The 21,874-nt window shown below is 46.4% G+C and overlaps 1 protein-coding gene across 1 annotated transcript in view; it reads right to left on the bottom strand.

Annotated features, from left to right (window-relative positions):
• Positions 1-1,641: 1,641 nt before the first annotated feature.
• The window catches only part of LOC116493186 (monocarboxylate transporter 2-like), a 30,545-nt gene continuing 10,312 nt past the window's right edge, over positions 1,642-21,874 (bottom strand). Inside the window, exons 2-4 of the mRNA XM_032194349.1 lie at positions 9,783-9,926; positions 4,114-4,977; positions 1,642-1,928 (exon numbers count right to left, since the gene is read on the bottom strand). Of these exons, the coding sequence (XP_032050240.1) occupies positions 1,642-1,928; positions 4,114-4,977; positions 9,783-9,926 (1,295 nt within the window). The remainder of the gene's footprint in view (positions 1,929-4,113; positions 4,978-9,782; positions 9,927-21,874) is intronic.

The following is a 21,874-nucleotide window of genomic DNA, read 5'->3' as shown; positions in this document are numbered from 1 at the left end:
TTACCTTGTCATTTGGAGCTAAATCCACAAAAGGCAGATTATTTGTCTACATGATGCCATGCTCAGCACCCATGGCTCTTGGGCAATGGCTGCTTATTATAAAATACATTGGTGCGTGCTGGCTGAGCCCAGATCTTCCCTGATCAACATCTAGCACAACTGCTCCAGCTCTGTGTCGTTGACCCGAGGAAACTTCATTTCATGCAGCAGGATGGCACGAGGCCACCAGGCACAGCAGCACCAGCACTGGGTGGTGACTTGCTGGGCCCAAACGAGGAGGAGACAGCTGTGTTTGGATTCCTCCCAGGATGGATGCAACAAAACTAGGAAATAGAGTCGCACAAGGTTGCGGCACTAAGACTGTTTTAAATCACTAAGCCTGAGTAGTACAGCACACCAAGTAGGCAGGCTGCACTGCAGAGAGGGCTGTGGTTTAATGCACACCTCTCCGTGGTGCGTGCTATTTTCTAGCAGTGGGATGCCTGTGCTCAGCTGGCAGGCTTTCAGCTCCCCTCCTCAGCTGACAATATCTTTCCTCTCATAGGTGGCTGAGGCTCCCAGCTCAGGGCAGTGGATCCCATTGCAGCTGTAGAGTGTCTAAGCTTTATTCACGGATGCAGTGATGACCGTAGTTTCTCCACGCCTCTCGTTTCTTCATTCTTCTTCATTTGTACAATTAATTGGCAGCAACAACACTTACTGCCTCACCAGGGTGTTGTGAAGAAAAAGCATGCTAAAAAATGTAAGGCACTCAGATATTGGTTAATAAGGACTGTGTAACCTCCTAGAGAAAAAAAAATAAAAATAAAAATAAAAAATAAAGAATTTGCACAGTATGAATGCTGCTCAAAGTTTAAGCAGTTTAAGTTTCTGCCCTGTACATTGAAACAACCTGGAAGAAAGACTCCTGCAGCATGTTGGCCTTATGTTGCCCTCCTGCATAATGCCACCTCTCTCAAGGCATTTTGCTAAGTGCAGAGGTCCCTGAGAAAGTCCATAGTCAAGCCATGAGGAGCCACCCCAAGTCAGCTCCTTCTTAGCACACTCCAGCCACAAGGACAGGCTGTCTTGCTGCCAGCACAGGCAGGTACTGCCCTCGTTCTGCTCAGGTGGCTCTAGCATGAGCATAAGGTCTATTCTACTTTCTTCTGCTTTTTCATGAGACAGAGGTGCCAATCACAGCACAGCTGGCCATGGAAGGCAGCACCAAATCCCTGGGATAATTTTGATACTGCAGTCAAAGACAGTCTAAGCATTTGGATTGCGTGGTGAAAAGACCCAGCCACCACAATGCTCAGTGTAAAGCCCGTTCACACTGGTGGAAGGGCTCTGCGCTGACCCTGATGGCTATTGGTCTTTCCACTGCATAGAAGTGTAGTACTTGGAGTAGGACTGATTACATTTCTATACAACCCCTCTGGGAAATGGGAAACATCTGAAGAAAAATGGTTCAGATCCTTTGGTATGTGAATGGATACTGCACTGTGTATCCCAGCTTCATTTCTAGTCTTCTCTTAAGACAAAGAAGAGGATTCACATGACAGAGCATAGGGCAAAAATTAAAAACCTAGTGTGATTTCACAGCTAGTGCCAACTTAAGCAACACAGAAGTAATTTCCTGTTCAGCCCATGAGAACAGATTTAAACTTCATTTGTGCCATTCACTTCCTTCTTTAGTCTTTCTTGTTCCTCTCTCAGAGGTTCCAGCTCAGGTCCATCCTGTACAGTATCTTTGTTCAAGTTATTTCTGCCTTCACTTTCTGTCCTTACAGATTTAGGGTCCTCTTCTTTTGCTTTTCTCTTCTCCTTGGCAAGCATGCGGTAATTATAGTAATTCATGATGAACAGGAATGTTCCTGCCAGGACCATCACAGCTCCACATTTAATGAACATATATTTATAGTCCCCAAAGGTATCGATAAGTGTTCCTGTAAAAGATACATTAAAAAAAAAAAAAAAAAGAGAGAGAGAGACGATGAAGGCAAGGATACTGTGTTTTGAGTTCCTAACTATAAAGGGACACCCTCGTGGCTGTAGGATAAAATAAAACATTCTCTGTACTTCTGATCTCTTCCACAAGTGCTCAGATCCTGCAAATACTTCACACATGCTCCACTTTACAGCCTGTGGTTAGTTAACATCGATGTAGGTAACACTACCTAAAATTTGTACAGTAAAATGGAAAGGACAGAGAATCTACATTGTAAAGTGCAGGCTTTTCAGGCACATCTATTTTTTACATGCAGACTAAGTCCTCTGATCACAGAGTCCACAGACTGTCTTTCAGTTGTCTTCAGTGATCCAAGTACAAAAGGACATCCGTTCAACTCGCTAGTCCCAAGGCTGCCAACAAAAGGGGCAGCTTTCGGGAAGAGCTTTGTGAGATGGCACATGGCCACTGGGTCTTGTCTCAGACTCCTGACAGAGACCCACCAATTTATTCCACCACGGGTCATTCACTAGCATCAGAAGGGACCCAGCTTTTGGTCGTGGCTGCCCTTTCTGCATTTATACCTGTGGTCTGAATATGAAAGGGTGCTGTGTGGAACTGGAAAACATTAGTTCCCAGGAAAGCAAAGATGATGCTGTCAGTGTCAGATAATTTCAATGCCAAGACAAATGTGACAGATTCCTCTCAAAGGTTAATGCCTCTGCTACGGAGTAACAGAGTAATTGAAGAGAGACGGCTTAATTGAAATGTCACTGTTCTCCATTATGTCAAAATGTAATGCAAATCTTGTTGGGATTATGATCCTGAGCATTAATTCCCATTTACTGGAGCACCACGGACCATTCTTAACATCCCAGATCCTAATTAAAGTAAGACACACTCCTAACCTGGCCTTCATTGTACAGACAGTCCTCCTCGAAACTGGCCCATCATCCATTACCTCTCTGACTTTTTGGAATACGTTTTCCTTCTTAAAATGAGGGACCTTTAATTACTTCCTGACTGACCCTTAACGCTGAAAAGCTGATGATTAATTATTCCACTATTACACTAACAAGGGACTTTATAGCCACCAAATAGATTTCTTGATCACAGAAAAAAAAAATAACTTTTAACTGGTTTTGGTCACTGTTTCTTCCTGAATCATTCCTACATGTCTTTGTACATCATTTTCGATGTACTGTTTTTCATGTTACTGGTGAAACATCAGCCAAATGCTAATTGCAATGTTTTTTTCCCCTTCTGCTAATCAGGATGACCTAGAGGTCTCCTGAATAGGTTTCAATGAGAGTTTTAATGAGTAGAGTGTTGGAAAATTCAACAGTAGGATAGTCTCGCCTCTTTTCCTTTGAGAATAAGATAAAGTCATAAAACACACTGGGAACAATTTACTTAGTTCATTAAAGCAGAACCCTGCAGTAGGTTATTAAAATGCCAAAGAACCAATAAATTTGCTGCTTATTAAAATAGTGGGGAAAACCCTACAAAATTAATATTACTGATTATTACATAGCACTCTTTTGGCCTCATTAGCAGTCTCTGGTCATTAAGTTAATCTTCCACACAGAAAATTATATAACTCAGAAAGCGGTCATTTTTAAATTGTATCCTCTTTTGTTTGTCATTAATTAAATAATGAATCTCTTAGAAGCAAGAGGATACAGCTGCTTCTGTCACACTGCATGAGCTACACGGTAATATGAAGAACTGAATGGCTCTGCAAGATGTGTCATACAGAGTACCAGCTAGCTCTCACTCTCAAATCCAGGAAATGGGATTAAACTACCTTCTTTCTGTACCTTCTTCAAATTTATTATGATATTGTCATACTCAAAAGAATTGGTAGAACTTAACTTTATATATCCAAATGCATACAGAACACAGAACCTAATTAAATGTTTTAGTTGTGCTGCACTCTTAAGGGTGACCAGTTTCCAAGCTGGTTATTCTAGCTTGCATACAGGTGAAACACACACTGCAGGAGAGGGAACTTTACATGGACAGGACAGTACCTGTGACTGTGAGGATGTCACCTGTGAAGTTATTTAATTCACAGCCAAGTCAGATTTTATAAAGACAAATATGGCATTTTCCAGATGTGGTGTGCCCTTTGTAGAAAAAGAATTGAGCACGTAGGAAGCAGAGGAAGGAAAGACACTCACCCCCTATAGGTGGTCCCAGCAATATTGTGCAACACTCTGCAATGGTGACCAAGCCAACGGCACTGGTGAACCGGGTAGCTCCCACAAGGTCCATGAGAGTTTCAAAAAGCATGGCACAAACCATGCCAAAAGCCAAGCCAAAAAAGACAGAGTAAATGACGAGCCCCTTGTAGCCAGAAGCCAGGGGGCACAGAAGGTGACAGGCACCGTTGAAAGCAATGGAGAAGCTGAAGAAGTATTGGATCCGTGGCCTGACCCACTTGCTGTTTGCAATGATGCCAGTGGCCGGCCTGGCAACCATATCCACGATAGCAAGGACTGAAAGGAGGAAAGCAGCTGAATATTCATCAATGCCGATGTGCTTTGCATAGGGTGCCAGAAAAACAATGGGGGCAAAAAAGCCTAGAAACATGAGCACATTTCCAATCAGGTAAATTAAGAAACCCCTGTGCTTAAAGAGGGAAAAATCAAGGTACTTATTGATTTTTTCACAACAGTCCTTTGCTTCTTCTTCTTCTGGTTTTGTCTCCACAGGGATATTCGTGGAACTGTTCATTTCCATGGCATCCTTAGTGACCTCTTCTTTCAGAACCTCCTTCACTTCCTCATTTGACTGGATTTTGGGTGCCCCAATGGGCCTGAAGAGAGCTCCAGCCACACAGCAGTTTAATAAAATTGCCCCGAGAATTAAAAAGCTGCCCCTCCAGCCAAAATTGTCAAAAAGGAACTGGTTGAGAGGAGCCAGGGTGCAAAGCATCACAGGGCTCCCTGCCATAGCGAGGCCGTTTGCGATGGGTCTTCTCTTTAAAAAGTATTTCCCTATGATTATCACTGATGGCTGGAGGTTGAGAGCAAGGCCAAATCCTGGAACAGAGAAAAATAGTTGAGATACACAAAGAAAGATTTGACACCAATTTTATCCCCCGCTCATTGTTTTAGGCAAATTAATGGTGCATTGGTTCACTGGTGGCTCTTCAATATGATACTCTGGGCTCAAAGTACCACTAAATTTCCGTCTGAAGAATGTGGGGAACCAGGCCCCAGAAAGATACCTTTGGTCACAGAACTATCTGCTCCGTAAACCTCCATTTTGTGCTGTAAACCTCTTGAGGGGCAAACTTTATTGCAAAGAGTTTGCTTTGGAACAAATTGAAACTATACTGTCAATGAATGCTGGCTGGTTTTGGTCAGACAGAGCAGCTTTGTCTCAGAGGAGAGGATGGATTTTAAAAAATGACAGCTCCTAGTCTGAGGAAGGTTGTTCTGCCTCAAATCCTTCCCATGCCCAACTGCAGCTGGCACACCCTCCCATGGGTGGTGGGCACCCAGCACTACTGCCAGGCAGACAGACCTGCGCCAAAAGGTGACATCAACCTTCCCAGTCTGTTTTTTAAGCAATTCAGGTCTGATGCAAAAGACTAAGAGGTCTGTAAGTATGCAGCAAAACAGCTACTAGGATGCTAATTAAACAGGACCCTAGAGTGTTTCTTTTAATTAAAATGTACTTTTATTACATTTAGATATATAAATGGTATTATAAATCCACACTGCTAATTCAGCTAATCAGCTTCTTTTGCACAGGTAAAATCTGAAAGAAGAGATACCAAATGCTGTGATGCCATCAGCTTTCTATGGTTCTGTTTAAGAGCACTAGCATATAATAATCTTTTCAAATATTTCTCTGATTTGTAGTATTTCCTTAAAAAGTTAAATTTGCAGAACTCCACCAAAATGACATTTAAAAATCATGCCACATATTTTTCACCCTATCATCTAGGAAAGAATGAGCCACATTAGAACAAAGCAGAAATGTAATCCTTGAAGTGATTATACCAGAGAACACGGATCCTGAAAATAGGGTCACGCAGATTTTTTCTTGTTCATTAGTCTATATAATTAGTTTGTTTAACTGTGCAGTACATAATTAGGCATATTGCTTTACAGAAGAGAATTTAGAAAGGTCAGGGTTCTCAAAATTAATTAAGGAACACTATCATTAGTTGCTGATAGAGTAGAATCGAACTGATGCAGCAGAATTCGACTGATGTTGGATAGCTTAAGTTTGAATGGTTTTGCACAATTATGATTTTTGCCAAGTCTCAGCTTCCTTTTCTTCTTTTTTAATTACTTGGAAGTTTAAAACAGTAAAAAGAAATCAAAATGGCAGCACTAAAACTAGTTGTAATAGGAAATATTTTCAGCACGAGTTATTGGTTCTGAAGAGTCCATACATTTGGTAGGGCCTGCCTTTGGGAAGTACAGCCTGTTCATGCCTGTAAGGAGGGCCAGCCTGAGAACTACGTAGGCAAAGCACAGTGTTGTTAGAGAATAACCCTGACAGCACTTAGAAATGGGAACTATTTTCACCCAAGAAGATGCAGCACAGTGAATTAGTTTAAATAAGGAGTCTGCTTTAGCTCCTCATTTCCCAGGCTGGTAGCTGTGTGCAGGAATTGAACCATTAGTTTCATAGAATCCTTTTTTGGATCTACCCCGTGTCGTGAGAAGGAAAATCAGACTGGATGCCAGCTACCTACTTAACCAATAATCAACTCAAATCTTTATTATGTGAACATTAATTTGCCAGTCAGACAAATTTAATTTAATATTACCTCATGCTCTTCCCATTAATTAAATTTGGAGAGTTTCAAATTGACTGACTGGAATTTCAATTTACTTCAAGCTTTTGGATGGCTTTAGTTGGAAATATTTATATCAATTTTATTCCTGTTTTCTGAACCTATTAGTAGCTTTTCTGTGACTGAAATTGTTACACAAATAACTATATTTTCTTACCAAGGATACAACAGAGAGGTCTATTGGTGGTGTTGCATGAACAGAAGCAAGCTTGTGCTAAACAGGGCATCCTTCCCTATATTAAATTCATCTCCCTCATATTAGAAGGAAATAAGTCATGCTACAAGAGTGAGAAGAAGTGAGAAGAGTAGCTACTGATCTTGTTTTCCCTTTGTTAGCAAGGGAATACCCTACCAGGTGTTTCAATGCTCAACTCTAAGAGCTGAGGCAAAGACTCCAGTCTCATTAGTCAATGTCCTTCACCCTAGATCCCATGTTATTTAATTGTGGCCTAATTGGTGGAGATTGAACTAAACTCTGACCAGTCATTATTGGCTTGCAACTAGCTTTGAAATCTGCTGCTGCTACCTCAAACATGAAGAAGATATTCTGTGCCTGAGTATCTACCCTTTAAGGTATCCAGGCTGGCATCCATCCAGGGCAACAGCTTGCACACCCCATTTCTTTTTTCTAGGAGCTACAGGGAAACAAATGACGAGCAAGGAAGAGAACCTGGGTTTTACAGCACATGCAGGGAAGTGCCTCATGCAGCCCACAGCTCGGTGACATCAAGGACAGAGCTGCTTCAGAGCTGCCTCTGACAGCAGAGCTCAGCCCCTGCTCTGCATACAAATGGGAAGAGACATAATCAAGAAAGCAAGCAAGATTGCCGTGTCTAATCCCTCTGCTGTAAACAGATACTTCTTGCTCTGCTCCTCTGAAGAGGTTTCTATTAATATGCCCCAGGCACAGGACCATGGCGGGGACCTCCTCGTACCAATTCTCTTGTTTTCACCTCCATCCCAAGGCGTTACATGAACACGGTCTTTGACATCAGTCTAGGAAGGAGGCTGGAAAACTTGTGATGTTTACAGGCTGCTTTTTAGCAGCAAAAAGCCCCTGCAGAAGGCTTTCTCCTCTCTCAGCACTCCTGTCTCTGCCACATGACAAGCAGGCAGCTTCATAATTGCCCTTGAATGCTTCCATGTGAGGCCTGACCAGCAGCAGCACTTCAAGCATAATTAAAGGCATCAAGCATGTTAGCAGGATTACAAGCATCTCCCTCTCTCTGTCAAATTAATGTTCCTTCCCCAGCACACACACCATGCCTGGAAATGATGGGTTATTAGCTCAGACCTCATCCATACAGCCACTCTCGTGCAGCATGCAGGAGGGGAAGGCTTCTCCAACAAGAAATGTGCCTTGCTCTGAGAAAACGTTGCAGCATTAAAGATGAGGGGACACGAGGACAACTTTGTCCCTGTACTGTTGCTGCCATGAGGGTTATGTGTGCACCATACACAATGCGTATTAGTGACTCTCTGGAGTGGGCAGATGGGCCAGGTTTGCAAAGAGAGTCAGAGGCCAAAAAGAGCAGGATCTTCACAAATCCTATCGGGTTTGGGTGCAAAATTCCCTCCAGGAACTTTTTTAGACAACAGTACTTTAGAAAACAGAAGCCAGTGCCTTCCCTCAGCATTGTTCCTTGCCTGAGCCCTTCTGCTCACAAAAAAAAGAAAAAAAAAAGAAAAAAAAAAAAGTATGTTTATAGCAAAGGATTTATGGTTTCTTTGTACTAATCCAGCATGAGCCAACCTGCTAGATGTTTATTTAGCAGAGAATGATGCAAGCCCATGCATCGATAAATTTTGAATTGGTTACCATTGGTTATTTTTATTTCTCATCGCTTCGTGTCTGGAATCTCTTTCAAGGAATCTGCAAAATTTATGCATTCGGATGCAACACAGTTTTATCTAGCTACAGTGGCTCTCCTTTGAAAGAGCAAGGTTTAAGAGAGGGAATCCTACTTGGGGATTTATTCACTACTGTGCAGATTTGATAAAGCAATATTGGTGTAGGAGAGCAAGGAGACAAACTTTCTGTCCCAATTTACCTTGATAGTGGCTGGTATTATTGATTTTAAATGTTAGGTTCACACTTTTCTTCCTCAGAAAGTAGCAATACCTAATGTAGCTGCACTGAGACAGGGAACATTCATTAAAACATACACCTTGCAACCTCAGAAGCCAATTTTGAACTCATTGTGTCATGCTTTCAGGCAGATGTCCAAGCTGCAGTGGAAGAAACATTGTCTGTACCTTAGCCAAAATAATCAAAGAAAAATGCTTGCAATTAAGCATTTATACTCACACAGATGGAGAACTCCAATCTATCTACCTCTAAAAGCAATAACCCAGCACCTGCAGACTTTAAAGATGCTGGACTGAGCCCATGCCTTCTCCTGATAGAGTTTCCAATATGGAGTTTCATTTTTCACTACAGAAAATTCAAATGATAATTTCAATAAGGAAATATATATATTTTTTTCTCTATAGGGAGAATATTGCATATTTTCAACTGACTCTAAGTGGTTATTATTTTCAATTAAAGGACCTCCTTACCTCACAAGCAGGCAAATGGCAAGTAAACCAAAGCAACCCCCTGAAATTTCATTTCATACATCTCACAGAGGGAAGGTAACACGTTACATAGGAACACAGGTGTCTTCTTCACAGTCACACTGGCACCTCAGAGGGCTTGCCCTGCCCACAGCAGAGCGCAGTCAGCCTGCGTTTGCTTCAGCAGGAGCCGAGGGCAGGGCTGGCCATCCTCACCATCGCCTCTGGCTGACAGCACTCATCTGCAAGGAGCACGTCCCCTGTTCAGCCCCTGCACGCGATGTTCAGCCAGGGACACGGAGCCTAGCAGGGAACAGGCTCTTTGCTAAAGCTCAGCTGGAGCAGTTAACCAGTTAGAGCCCCTGTCCTGACAGCTTTTGATCCCACCAGGTTCCCACTGCCTTTGGCTGAGGATGCCCAAGCCATCAGAAGTGAATTTCAGGTGCGAGTCCAAAGGAGATGCTTTCCTCTTACCTGTAATGAAGCCCACACAGATGTAGAGCTGCAGGATGCTGGTGCAGAAGGCAGCTGAGACCATCCCAATGCCACACAGCAGGCCTCCAAATATCACCACAGGTCGGCTGCCATAGCGGTTTACTAAAATACTGCTGATGGGACCTGGGAAAAGCGTTAGAAAGGGTCCTTGAGGTGGGTATCATCTCACAGAAGGGCATGAGTGACAGAAGGTAGGGAAAACACTGAAATATTAGTACCCTTGATGTACTGCTGACAGCTTCTAGAGAGACTTCAGGAAGAAAATGGAAAAAAAAGAGAGAAAGATGATCTGTGCTATGTGGGGATGGCAGCACGTCCTGTGCCACACGGTGGCTGTGTAACTGGTGACAGTCCCTGCCCCCAGGACTTTAATGTTTCATCAGAGAAGGCAAACAGCAATAGCAGATCAGGTGAACCTGTGATCCCAATGCAGGAGCTTCATGGTTTATTAGGATGCTAAACCATATACATACAAAGCACTGGTTCATATTCTGAGGCTGATATCGTGAATACTGTTGCATTTTTAATGCCTCTACTTAATGCAATTCCGATACTGCTGACCAAGACTGAAACTTGAGCAGAACAACTGTTAATTAATTCTTAATAGCAGCCTATGTGGGTAGAAACAGTTTGGGATGATGGATGAACTGGTTCAAAAGAACCGGTTTGGTCTTGCATTTATGTAAAGAGGTGGTTCAGGAAAGCACAAAATTATGAAAGAGGGAAATGGGGAAATAGCTTAACAATGGCTATGGATACAGAAAGGAGGCATTTAAATCTAAGGAAGTGAAACAAGACAGCAGCTTTGGTCAGGAGAGGAAAGAAAGTAGTTTTTGTGTATATTGGTCCCAGTTAGCTGGAGGACCAGTAAAAATCAGAATCACGGAGTAACGGATGCTGGAAGCACTTTGGTAGTTCCAGGTCCCACCTCCTGCTCAGAGCAGAGACAATTTTGCAGTTAGATCAGGTTGAGAAGTTAGATGTTAGCAGAGGAAGCAAACTGAGCAGGAAAGACTGGTCTGGAAGTCAAGCTATGAGATATAAGAAAAGGTTCTGTATTAACCCAAAACCCCTGAACCAAAAATGAGATGGGGATACAGGCAGCATTTAGTGTCTTTCCGTACCAGACTATTTCTGCTGCTATTCCCTATTCAGCAGTGGAGTTTCGGAGCCTAGTGTGCCTGTTTGCCCTCATTCCTGCCATTATGAATAGCCCACGCTCTCCACACACAGGTTACTGGACACTGTTACTTGAGGCTTAACAGATCCTCTGAGTAGTTTGGCTGTGGGATCTGTCTCACCACAGAGCCAGTCGGTAGGATATTTACCATTGATTAAAGAAACTCAGCCTGAAATAATGCCAGAGCAGGACCCAAAAAACAACATTCCGTCAGTGTGGCTGACAGCATCCAAACAATATTTCAGCTGTTAGGTTGTGCAAGAACACAATACAGCAGATATGACTGTTTTAATCTGAGGAACAAAGCCCAACACTACCTCTGTAACACACAAAATACTTTCCACTAGGTGTCTAAGGTCAAAACACTCAGAAATGAAAAGCCCACAAGCACAGTCTTAACAGCATCCCTGAAACTGGGATATGTGAGCTGGTCCCACCGAACACACTATTCGATTAAAATTTCTGTGAGTATGCAACTATGCCGAGAGCTTTTCTCCTAATCCTGTAACTGGATTCCCACTCATGCATCCTTCCACTGCATGGAGTGCTACAGAATTCAATGAGTTCTGGGGAGATTTAGATGTCAGATCAGCACAGCAGGAGAGGGACTTCCTTCTCCCTGAGCTTCCCCTGGACAGGACCTGGACTTGGAGCATGCTGGGGATGGTCTCAGCGTGCCCTGTTATCCAAGAGAGGCAGCCGGCGTTCCTCAGGAAAGGCACCACCACATTTGTCTGCAGCCTGAGGGCACACAACTCGTTTTTCAATTTTCCACATGCCCGCATTGCTCCAGAATCAATCTAATTACTCAGCTATGAAAAAGTGGTTTCAATTACCTTCTCCTGCTGGAAGGGGGCTTTCAGGATAGCCCTAAAACTATGGGATGCTGTGCCATGGAGCAGAGCACTCAAAGCCTGTAAGACTCCTGATAAAGCCTGTCTCCTGCTCGGACTGGGGGCAGCTCCTGGAGAAAGAAGTGCCAGCTGTGACAACCAAAGCAGAATGCTCCCACATATCCTACTCATGCAGCATCCACCTCAAGAAAAGACATACAGATTCACGTCCCTCTCACTCCACGAGCTGTCATATTGGCTACACCCATCTGTAATGATGGGTTTGGAGCATGACAGCAGACGGTGAACAGGAAGGTGCTGGAGTTGGGACACACTGTGCTCTGCTTCCTGGCTATGGGGCCAGAGGAGGGGCTGGAGGTGAAAGCAAACACCCGTATCTCAACCAATGTCTTTGCAAATGAGAGCACGAGGCTGTACCCCTGTGGCAGCCTCAATGGATATGCAGTGTCCTCAACGACATCTCGGCTTTCCAGAGATCACTCATTAAGCCATGAGTCTGCAATTGCTCCCTGGTCTTGTCTTTCCCAGCCACAGCAGGAAAGCAATGGAAAAGCAGGAAAGCAGCAAACAGTCAATGGGATCTCTCAGCAACGCTTTGCAGCAGGTCTGCGTGACCTTCCACAAGCAGCCTTCACCCGCTGTCGGGTGTGTTATCAGTTTTACAGAGGGTTAATCAGTCCCGTCTGTTTGTCTGTCTGGGTGGGGAGCTGTGGTCTCAGAAGTGCCAGCAGCTTGGACTGGGCCATGCCCACAGGGAATGGAGAATCACTTCAGAAGCAACATAAACCTTTCTCCTTCACACCCCAAAACCTTCTAACTTCAAGGCACCACGACCTTGCTTTGCTAAAGCAGCACAGCGTTTGGGATCACAGCACACGTCTGTGACAGCATTTGTGTTCCCTGACCACCCTCACCCCCACAGGGCTGAGGGTTGGAGACCTTGAAGATGCCGAGTGCAGCCAGTCAGAGGAGAAGGCTGGGAGCACAGCATCTGCACCGACCTTTCCATACAGTGGAGCACCCACAGTGAAGGCCACGACGAGCACTCAACATGCAGGGAAAGCACCAGATGGGAACCCAAACCTCCCCGTGCTGCTGCTCCCAAGGCAAAGCTTTTGTAACAGTCCTGAGCAGACCTCTGAAAGGCACCGAAGCAAATCACATCCCCCCAGTTACTTCCACTTAAGTCATTTGGACCGACAGAAACGTAGAGGTGATTGTCCATGGGCTTTAAGAGCAGCCTTTCAGAAGCTGTCCCATCTCTCAGCCAAAAGTGGAGCATGCGACATGTCACATAGCTGTGCACACTGCGGCACGCAAACCCTGCCAATTTGGGCACTAATCACAAAAACGTACGCCTCCCCCCTGCCCTGATGTCTTCAATGATCAGTGTCACCCCCGACAGATCCCAGGCACCTCTCCTGCCCTGCTGTGCCACATGCCACCCACAGCACTTGTCCCGCGGGGAGCCCATCAGCCGTCCAACACCAGATTAAACAGCAGTGTTCTGGGAAGCTGTAGAGAACATGAAATAGCTCGAGTCAAGGAGAGGAATTAAGAACAACAAAGCCAGCACCACAGTCGTGGGAAATAGGAAACATGATTACTGCTTTGCTTGCAGCTATTGCAAAAATTAAAAGTGTGACAGCCCCTGGAAACACAGAGGAATTGAAAAAGCAGGACCTGTCATTTACTGGTTATGCAGCATGCATGAGAAGAATAAAGATGCAGTGCATTACCACACCGAAAACAATTACAGCAACAGCGCGTGCAGCTTAGATCCCAAGGCACCTTGACTTGCTCGCACCTGCCTGGTCCAACACGCAGGAACCACAGGCTCCCTGGCCTCAAATCCAGATGAAACCACCCCGCCTGCCTGCAAGCTGACGGCAGCAGGAGCAGGAGGCAGGGTGAATTTTGTCTCTTAATTAACAGATCCAGGCAAGGACAGGGCAGGAGATGTAGCTGGCCAAGTGTACAGGAAGCTGCCATTCACCTGGCCTGACCTTGCAGAGGTTTTGGTGAACGCTTTCAGAGTTCCTCAAAAGTCACGGTGAGGAGCAAAAGCCAAATCAGCTGTGCAGCGTGTCCCTGGTGCGTGGCCTCTTGGGGACCAGCAGTGTCACTGAGCCAGCATCATCCCCACAACATCCCCACGCAGCAGAAATCCCACAGCCACTTCTAATAGGGAAACTAGAACTAAAATTCAATCGTTCCCTTGCACCTTGCTGCATTACAGGGACAAGGCTGCTGATGTGGGGTTGCCAGCTGTGGGAAGGGACAGCATTTCCCACCCAGCCAGCCTTAGGAAACAAGGCAGCCCCTTCTGCATCCCAGCAAGTGGCTCGCTGATGACCTTCCAGCCTCAGAGATCACTTAACAGCCATGGCAAGGGGATGGCACCAGACAGGGACAGGCACAGGAGGAAGCTGAGCCTGCTCCTGCTGCTGGCTTTGCTCAGAGCTGAGCCTGCAGCTCTGCTCCTTGCACTGCTGGGGGACACACATGCTATTCAGGGGAGCTACCATCATCCGCTGGGGAAGAAGAAGGAAAGCCAGGTCAGAACCACCTTATTTTGCACCCCAGACACTTGTGGAGCAGAAAACGGGTGTGCTGCCTGTCATAAAACTGTGCAGCCTGCAGAGCAACAGTTCGCACCAAATATTCCCTAAAGATGCTGCTGGGCTCACGGCACTCCTGGAAGACTGCTGTAATTGAAAGCACTATCCTCAGCCCACATAAATCATACTGGTTTAGTGCCTGTCCTGTATAAAGCCTCTCTTTTCTCACACCTGTGGCAGCTTTCCATTAGTTGTTAGCTGCTACACGGAAGGCCATGTCAAAGCAGCTGATCCTGGTGGCAAGCAGAACACAGCAACTTGCCGGTGGGAAAGCAAGCAAGCCCCGGCTCATTTGTTAGCTTGTCCAATTACTTTTCACCTTGAGTTTCGTGTCTGCAGAAGTGAAAAGGACCCTGAAGAGGAGATTGTAAGACCATAAAGAAAATGCAAAACACCCTGGGCTCTCCCGTCCACTCCCCCCCGAAGCCAGACCATCTTGTCATTTATTCTTTTTGAGCCACTGAACTATGATCCGGGCAGGATGGAAACACAGACATGGCATTTAACAAGAAATATCAATCCAGACTGGCTTAAACTCCTGCAAGTATGACAGTGCTCAAAAGATAGACACCTGAATTGCTTTTCTGTTTTTCTCAGGAAGCCTTATGAATTTTTTATGAGCTGCAAAACTTCCAGTGTTGGTGCAAAACACCAATGTATTTTTAACAAGGGCTCTATTTAAAGCGTTCTTCTCTCCCATACCTCTGACCACATCTATATCCCTTATTTGTCTGGCTTGTGATTTTTTTTTTAACTTAACCTAATACTAACAGAAATGAATTTCCCCCTGTTGGGCAGAACCTGGCCTGGCTGAATTTCTGATGAAATATTTCTGGGCAGGGCTCAGGCAGCCCCGCACCCCAGAGGCCTCTGTGCAACGTGGGCTTATTGCAGATTTCACAAGGCTCACCTTCTGACCGTGTAAAGTGGCACAGAGCCACTGCAAACACCGTGCTTCTGCTGCTCAGAGCAGTCGATGGCCGTGCAGATGACAAAACAGCAAAGCTTTAAAGCAGCCCATGGCGTTGAGCCCCAGCGGTGGTGGGTTTGGGATTGCCAGCGTCCACAGTGCTGAGCTGCAGGCACAGCTCAGCTTCTCCCAGGTTCCTGTGGGGACAAGAGCTGTCGATGTGCAGACACCAGAAAAACTGCCCTGATAGTTCTTAGTCTCCAAACTGCTGTGAAAACACAGATAAAGCTCCAGAACTTGGCCAGACAGGACTGGAGCTGACTATGTGGAGTTGCTGGGGACGTGAGGAGGAGCTGGGAGGAAAAGGGGAAAATCATTTATCCTAATAAAGCAAAGTCTGTTATTAGGCTGGTAGTAAAGCAACAAGAGGAGCAGGCCTGTGATTTCCTCAGTAATAATCTCATTCCCTTGGAGGAATAACAACAGTGCCGTTGGCCTCATAATTCACCCAGCAGGGCACCACCCCTCGTGGTGGAGCAGCCTCCTCGTTACGCAGGCAATGAAAGAAGTGCCCGGCGTTATTAACATGCTGCCAGCACACACCAGCGTCCAGGCCTGGGGGTCAGCATTAGCAATCAGCACCCGTTAATGATGCACGGCCCAAAAAAAAAGCACAGGGCACTGTTGCAAAGCAGGGGGGAAGGGATGGGAAAGGTAAAAACTTGCAGGTTTTCGGGTCTTGTGCCTTGCTAGAGAAGTCTGAGGTCCAGGACACCTGGAGGGCTTGTGTCTGTTACCAGGGTCTGCTCCAGACTTCTGGAGAAGACTTGCTGGCACCTGGTAATAACACAGGCCATTATTAGTCTCAGTTTTTGGGTTAAGATGGTTTGTTTTGGACTGGCAGTGGTGGAGGAGCACCCCCTCACTTCCCCAGGCAGTGCAGCTGCAGGCAGGACAACCACACGCACTGGGGCTGGAGGGCAAGCAGCAGCAAGCAAGCACCCCAGGTGACAGTCCTGGTGTCACATAGCCCTCAGCCAGTCTCCAAAGGGCAGCTTCCAAACACCCATCTGCCCCTAAAATGTCCTGCTGCCTTGTGTTACTATTGCTTTGCATCGAAAGTTGGCAGTTTTGAGTGAAGTCCAACATACGCCATAGCAGCTCCCATAGCTAACAAGTCACTAGAAGCCGCCTCTTGCCCCCTTGTGGGTGAGGAAAAGGCTCTTTACATTAAAGGGGGTGATGGCATTGCTTGTAGAGCTGGGGCACATGCTGCGGAGCAGGGCTGTTGTAGCATAACCCCTGTGAGATGCAAGAGCCAGGCATGGGGACGCCTGCCTGGACACGTGCCCCTCGGTCATCAGGCTGGCCCGTCCCTGCTCCACGGTGCTGGGTCTCCCAGGCATGGGCAACACAGCCAGCTGAAAAACCTGTGGAGATAACAACCCGGGGCACAAACTAAGCTGCAGCAGCCTCCCCTTCCAGACATGGCCTTGGAAAGTCAGGGAGCATGACCTCCCATCACACGTACGTGCATTTGCTACAGAAGCATCCTGATGTTAAGAAAAAAATAATAGGAAAACAAAGCAGGCAAGACCCAGGCCTCAGAGAGACAAAGCATCCTCGTCCTTATCCAGCAATCTTATCTGATCAGTGCCTCAGCATTTCAATTTCCAGACTGCACAACTGGAGCGTACAGAGGTGCCACAGGCCAAAAGCTCCAAAACCAGGGCAGGAGCCAAGGTCCCTCGTGTCACTTCTTATTTAGGCAATTAAATAACTCTCCTGCAAGGGGACAGTGTGGCAGGTGCCGAGCACACGGCTGCTTGCGCTCAGCGCCTTCCCCAGGCTGCTGGCTTTGATCTCAGCAGCCCACAGCTGCTCACCTGCAGCAGGTCCCAACTTCACGCTTTTTAATATTTTTTTTTCCATAACTTTTTTAGCTTTTGTTTTGGCAGGACCACAGTCTTTCACCCCTTCCATCTTGAAGCCCAGCTACAGATCTGTTCCCTCCACAGCCGAAACACTTATTCCTTGAGATCAGCAGCCCTTGGGTAACATCCTCTACACCCTGCTGTACAGGCAAACAGCCCCTATCTGGACATGTCCTCCAAGGGCTTTGTCCACCTCCTAGAAACCCCACATGATTTGACCAAGAGAGATTTATGCTGGAGAGCCACCCAGGGGCAGAATAACTGCAGTGCTGCAGGACAGCTTGGCATGAACGTCCTCGCACCCCTTCCTGCAGCAGCACGCACACACACACTGTCCTTCCTGGGGCAAGAATCCTTTCCGTGTGTATATTTTACTTTTTGGAGGGGATTGCAACTTGCTCCTGGGCTTTATACCTGCATGTGAAGCATTAACAACTCCCCATCCAAAATCCTTTGCTTTCTTCTTCCTCGTTCTTATTAATCTCTGTTTTTATTAAGTCCATCACAGCTCTATTACTCCTGCCTGGTGACCTTGCTAGCTCCAATGAAGGGCAAAATGATAAAGCTTTGTGACCAAGTCCACGAACACAGAAATATTTCACCCGAACCTATAGCTATTATCGTTCTTAACTAGAACAGGGCTATTTAAAAAAATAAAAAATATAAGCACATATGTGGTGACCTTGCAGGGCTTGAGTGCTCTCTGAGAGCCAGGAGAAGTATATGAACCCGCAGTGCCATCCATTACAGAAATCAAATCATTCTTCACCCGGTTTCCCTAACAAAACCCATGCCGATAATGGTGCTGCTACACCAGGGAGTGCCTCGGTGTGGGAAGATGCCTTGTTTCAATGACATGGGGAGGCACTGACTTGGTGGGACTCCAAGAGGTGGCCACAATAAGCAAAGGAGGCATCCAGCACCACGCTGCTGAGCTGTGCTTCTGCCAGAAGCACCTGGGCTTGGTCCCCAAGCCTGTCCACCGCATGTAATGCTGCAGCAGGATGCCAGGTAGCCATCGTGGAGTCCTTCTTCCAGCCTACACAGAAACCCAGGCAGACATGTGCGTGTCTAGGCAAATCCTAGTGAAAGCCCTATTTGAATTTTTTTGTGGAATCAATGCTGTAAGCACATAACTAGGGAGTGCCGATGCATGATACTTTGCTGTCAGTGCTGTCAATGGCACCGAGCTTTGCGCAGGACACACAGAAAACCACCTGGCTCCACCAGTCAGGGCACCTCCTGCCCATCAGGACCCTGTCTGCACCAAAACCGGCTCACAGAGAGCTTGCACATCCCACAGCTGGCCCCAGCTCTGTCATCATTTGCTGCTTGTCCTTGGAAAAACTCCTCCTTTCCTTGCCTCAGTTTCCCCTGTTGGTGCTGTGGTTAGCTTCAGGGCTATTTGTAAGCGCTTGGGATGGGTGGAGAGCGCTGGGTGAGGTCTTCTGGAGGCAGAGCGGGTTTCAGTGGGGTTCGGTCCAGACCAGAAGAGAGCATACACAGTTTTGATTAAGTTAAGAACTGCAGAATCAAACTCATTATTAATATAGCTTTACGCCACTGCATGTTGTAAGGTCCTTTCTAAACCTGTCACTGCAATTTATCATGCCAGCAACGTAATAAAATACGGCTATAAAATTTTGGATTAAATGTTCAAGGTCAGCAGTCGACTTTCAACTTCCCAATCTTTTCCTTGCTGCTTTAGCTGATGCTCTATTAAGCAGTTACAAGCTCTGGGAGAAAGTTTCTTTGGAGAAAAGACCCAGTTATTGGGCATCTCCAGAATTAAAACTTCAGACATTTCATCCAGTTTCAAAACAATAAATAATAAATAACAAAAGTAATAAACACCAGCTGGCTTTGGGATAAGGTTTTTACTTAAGAAATGCTCTTGTTTTTGTTGTATTTGCTAAAGGTGGCTCTCTGTCTCTTTGTAAAATAGGCAGAAGGCAATTCCCTAATTTCAGTAGAAATTTGGATACATAAGAACAGCAACATGGAGACCAGGAGGGCATCACAGCAGCATATGGCACGACCAAGACAAAGACTCCACAGCACTCCATGCAGAACAAAACCAAGGTACAGTCCTCATGCGCGTTTTTGGTTTTGTTTTTGTATATTAAGGGACAAAACAAGTAGCTCAGGTTTACATCTACAAACTCTGTACAAATACAGACACAAGGCTCAGTTGCACAGCAATAGCAAAAACAAATAAATAAATAAGATTCTTCAAAATGAGAATAAAATGTCAGATGTCTCCCATGCTAGCCCCAGCTACTCAGGCTAACCAGCTGAAATGACTGTGTCAGGATCTGGTCTCCACATTTCACTCAGCTGACTTCTGTTCTTCCATTACAATGGCAAAAAGATCATTTTGGCCACAGAGTTATCATTAAAAAATAAGTAAATAAATAATTGAAAATGCAAAGATTGTCCCAGATATTAAATTATTCTCTCTGTTCTGGCCCATGTGCCAGAAAGCAGCCTCCGTGCTCTACCAGCTGGCTATAACAAAAGGCATTTATCCTGCCCCCTATCCTTACCTCCTCAGCACATTCAAGGAGCCTGTAAGAGCTACAAGAACATCGCTGCTGTTACATTAGTAGCGTCAAGTTCCTTATTTTTAACATGTTTGGCTGCTTCCCCCAGTGCTGGACAGGGTGACCAAACCACCACCAAATTAGTGTTATCTTTCCTTTCCTGGGGGCTCCTCTGCCCGCTGTTTTCCAGAGCAGTGGTTATCTCCTGGGCTGAAATGTGTCACCCCTAAGATAGAAGGGGGCAGCTCTGCCTGGCCCGGTGAGCCTCCCCTCTGTACCAGGCACTGGCTCCGCTCCACCATCCCTCCACATGGGGCAAGCCTTCACCCCGTGCAAGAAAAGAGTGGAGACATTGCAAAACGGAAATCCTTTATCAGACCGACCGAGTTTCACCCTGGGGGACATGGGCAGAGAACAGCAATGTTCCCTCGTGCACCTTGCCCAGAGGTTTGCTGTCCACAGCCAGAAACATGCCGCGGCTGAATGCAAGCGCTGGGGAGAGGCACAAGTGCCCTGCCATAAAGTCCAGGCTGTCCGCTTTACTGCACACTAATCTGTTTTACTGCCTGTGTTAGAGGGCCAGGATTGCTTTCTGCAACCTCATTCGGATTAAGAAACTGGGGGATAAGACACATTAAAACTTCTGCAATATATATTGCCGGAGCTGCAGCTGGGGTAAAACAGCTTCCTAGGGGAACAGAACCACAAGTGGAGGGCAGAAATGGTCTCGGCTCCCAGTTTTCAGTCTTAGTCTGAAAAATTCGTGTTGCTCTGGTGCTGCAAGCCGCAGCCCCAGGTGGTCACTGCGAATCTGTGTCCGTGCTGTCACAGTCAGCCGAGCTGCTCCTCTGTGGATCTGGGTGAGTTCACACGAGCGTTTTCCAAAACCGAGCTCCGTTTGCACTATTTATTAAATGCCAGCATAAGCTCTGTTTACAGTAAGCAGCACAGCCTAAAAACAAGTCCCCACACCAAAAAGCATGCCAAGGAAGTGAGGGACTGCTTCCTGAGGATGTTTGCAAACAAAGCTGTTATCAGCCAGGGCATCAGACCCTCCAAAGGCACACTGCCAAGGCACTGGTGGCATGGGGCAGAGGAGCCGAGCGAGCTGGCGGTGCCAGCAGAGCTGGCAGACTGCTCTGGCACATGGTGGTCTGCAGAGAGGATATTATTTGGGGGATGCTCCATCAGGAGCTCCCCCCGCCCTGCAGCAGAGCAGGGCTTCCCATGGCATCACTCTGGGTGATGGTGACCACACCAAGAGGCGGCCACTGCAAGCAGGTTGAAATCCCGAGGTCGTCACCATGGTGCCTTGAGCCCCAGGTAACACCTACCCCAGACTTTGTGCAATTTCAGTACCAGCCACAAAATTTACAGCAGCCTCCACACATTCACATCCTTTTTGTACCAGAAATTAGTCATCTCTCTTTGACTTCTAAACCATGCAGCTTCCCAGGCCCTCCGCTGTAGGCCACTGAACACACCACAGGCATGGGCTGGCTGCTGCTCCTTTTTCCCCTCCCTGACTGCCTCCGAAGCGTTCCACATCACAGCAAACCCAAACTGAAACCAGCTAATCGGGCTGAAATGTACCCCAGCTCTATAAAGCAGGGCTTAAGTAATACCTAAATGAGTGGCACTCTTTTTGCCTGCCTCCCACAGCAGTGTTCCTCTCTGTCCCCCATTCCCCAGTAATCCACTTGCCATCAGCTCCCGCTCAGCCCATACGGAGCCTGACTGCTTGCTTTTCACTGCTGGCTGCTTATTTATATTGTCAGGGCTGAAGCAAAAACGGTTTTCTCTGCATTTAATAACAAGCTCCAATGGCAATGTATGCCAGAGCCTCAGCTTGGGCTCAGCATCCTGTTGAGGTGTCCTGGGAGAGCAGCACTGACTCTGGCAGGGGATTTGCCTTTCTGAACTGCTGCTGCAGTTGTGGGTTCTTGGATGGGAACTCAGCCCAGCTACTGTCATTGGGACCATGTCTTCGCACTGAGTGGATCACAATAGGGTCTGATTCAAGAATCTC

This window comes from Aythya fuligula, chromosome 10, assembly GCF_009819795.1.
Source record: "Aythya fuligula isolate bAytFul2 chromosome 10, bAytFul2.pri, whole genome shotgun sequence".
NCBI classification, from domain to species: Eukaryota; Metazoa; Chordata; class Aves; order Anseriformes; family Anatidae; genus Aythya; species Aythya fuligula.
Note: the sequence above shows the minus strand (reverse complement) of the source record. Positions and strands in the feature narration are given on the sequence as shown.